Consider the following 2,850-nt stretch of genomic DNA (forward strand, 5'->3'; position numbering starts at 1 on the left):
TCCACATTGGAATTACTCAGCTCTTTTAAATGCTTTCTGCGTTGGAATTGCTCAGCTCTTTTAAAATTTGAACTATGAATTGATTTCAAATTTTGGTAATCAATTTTGAATTTTAAATTGTAATGGTGGGAAAAGATTTGGAAAATTTTTGGTGGCAGACAACTCATTTATTCTCTCATTGCTTTTCTTTTGTTGCTTGCGTCTATAAAAAGGAAATTTGTACATTGTTATTTCGTTTTTCCCTCTAGTATTCAATTCTTGCTAATTGTTTCTTTGAGAGAAATAGCCTCTTTCTTTTCTTCTTTTTTGTCTTCCAATCTTCCAAAGCAAAATGGTTTCAAGATATGATTTTATAAAGGATCTTAATCTTACGAAGGAGGACTGGAAGATTAAGGTTAAGGTGGTTCGATATTGGAAGGTTCCTAATTTTCAACGTAAAGATTTTGACGACAATGTTGAGATGGTTCTGTTGGATGAAAGGGTAGTGCTGATCATTTTTTTAATGTTTTCGTCACTGTTGTGATTTCATCTCTGTTGTTGTTTTAAATTTCCATGTCTGTTGTTATGATTTTTTGTTTTCATTGTTGATATTTTGGCTTTCCCTTTTTTTTAGGGTGGAAGGATCCATGCTACTGTCAAAGGATCTCTGCAGGTTCAAAAAAATATCATAGACGGAGAGGTGTATTTTATAAAAAAATTCAGAGTTGGATTCAATAGCGGTAAACTTATGCCAACCCAGCATAATTATCGTCTGTCTTTCAACTTGAGGACTGATGTTAGATCGACTGCGAATTCTAATTTTTTTGCTAATGTATTTGATTTTGTTGATTACGACATCATTGAGAAAGAGTCGTTTGACTCTCCTTATTTAGTAGGTAATATAATTTTAAATCACAACAGTTCATGAATTATTTTTTGCGATTTTAATGATGAAGTGAGTGTTGTCTTCTTTGCTCTCTAGACGTCATTGGTTTACTATCAGGAGTTGGGAAGTTTGTGAGCATATAGTTTTCGGAAGGAAAACAAATATGATTGTGTTGGAACTTGACAATCTCAGGTATTCAAAATGTTAACTTTGTTGACACTCTGTTGACTAATGTATTTCATGACTAACGTTCTTCTTCCTGCTGCCAATGTATAGGGGTCACAAACTGGAGTTGATAAGGTGTTGATAAGGAAAACAAATATGCTTTTCTTACGGAGGATTCTATAAAAAACATAACCCTTGCAGAAATTGATAAGGTGTTGCAAAGCAATGGTAAATGCCTCTCTGATTACCCATCAATGCCGAGTATCAGCTGTGAATCTTTATTGGATATGCAGAATAGATAGGTAATGGATGAATTGTTGTATGACAGTTTCTCTTTGAAAGAAGAGCATGAGAGACTAATGAATTCCCTCACTGATGAGCAGAGAGTTGTTTATGACAAAATAATTTCAATTGTTTCAACAAGTAAATTAGGGTTTTTTTTCCTGTTCGGCTTTGGTGGCACTGGAAAAACATTTATTTGGAATATCCTGTAAGCATTTGTTCGATCAAGAGCTGAAATAGCGCTTAATGTTGCTTCTAGCAGAATTGTTTCCCTTCTACTTCCAAGAGGACGTACGACACATTCTATATTTCGTATTCCTATTCAAATCACCGAAGATTCAACGTGTAATATAAAACAAAATACTACTTTAGCAGAGTTGTTGTCAAAAACAAAGTTAATCATTTGGGATGAGGCCCCGATGGTACACAAATTTTGCTTTGAGGCTCTTGATAGAACACTTAAAGATGTTCTTAGATTTTATGATACCAGCTGTGTTGATATGCCCTTTGGTGGAAAAGTTGTCATTCTAGGAGGAGACTTTCGACAAATATTACCTGTCATTCCACATAGCAGTAGACAAGAGATAGTTCGTGCAACAATCAATTCTTCGTATCTATGGTCCCATTGTCATTTGTTATCTTTGACAAAGAATATGTGTCTCAATTGTGGAAGTAGCACTAATAATTTGTTAGAAGTAAAAGAATTTTCTGAGTGGCTACTTAAAATAGGAGATGGTGATCTTGGAGATGATGTTGATGGAGAATCTATTATAACAATTCCAGATGAATTGTTGATTAAAGGTTCAGAGGATCCACTTTCAGAGATTGTTGATTTTGTCTACTCGAATCTGATGGATAATATCTTAGATCCGACGTTCTTTAAAGAACGCGCTATTCTAACTCCTAAATTGTCCGATGTTGCCATGTTAAACGAGCACCTAATGACTGTGATTCCAGGTGAAGAAAGGACATTTTTGAGTTCAGATAAGGTTTTGAAACAAGATGGTAATTCATCGCTTGAGGATGACGAAATCTCCCCTGAGATCTTAAATACATTCTCATGTTCGGGGATTCCTGATCATAAATTAACTTTGAAGGTTAAAGTTCCGGTTATGCTATTGAGAAATATTGATCAATCAAGAGGTTTATGCAACGGTACGAGATTACTTATTACAAAATTGGGGAATCATGTTGTTGAGGCAATTGTTCTTACGGGAAGCAATATAGGAGAAACTGTGTTAATCCCTAGAATGACGATGAGCCCATCAAGTCATACATTTCCAGTAAATTTCCAAAGAAGACAATTTCCCTTGGTAGTTTTGTTTGCGATGACTATCAACAAGAGTCAAGGACAGTCGCTTTCTCATGTTGGCATTCATCTTCCTAGGCCTGTCTTCACTCATGGGCAATTATATGTCGCATTATCTAGAGTAAAGAGCAGGCATGGATTGAAGATGCTGATACTTGATGAAAATGGTTGTGTTACAAATACTACTTTTAACATAGTCTATAAGGAAGTATTTCAAAGATTAATGTAG

The 2,850-nt window shown here is 34.9% G+C and overlaps 1 protein-coding gene across 1 annotated transcript; it reads left to right on the forward strand.

Moving 5' to 3' along the window:
* Nucleotides 1-1,731: 1,731 nt before the first annotated feature.
* LOC133298770 (uncharacterized) lies at nt 1,732-2,850 on the forward strand. The gene has a single exon (XM_061498105.1). It carries the CDS (start codon nt 1,732-1,734, stop codon nt 2,848-2,850), a length of 1,119 nt encoding a protein of 372 aa, XP_061354089.1.

This window comes from Gastrolobium bilobum, unplaced genomic scaffold (genome assembly GCF_033153095.1).
Source record: "Gastrolobium bilobum isolate Gb01-03AN ecotype WA unplaced genomic scaffold, APGP_CSIRO_Gbil_v1 utg18356, whole genome shotgun sequence".
Lineage (NCBI taxonomy): Eukaryota > Viridiplantae > Streptophyta > Magnoliopsida > Fabales > Fabaceae > Gastrolobium > Gastrolobium bilobum.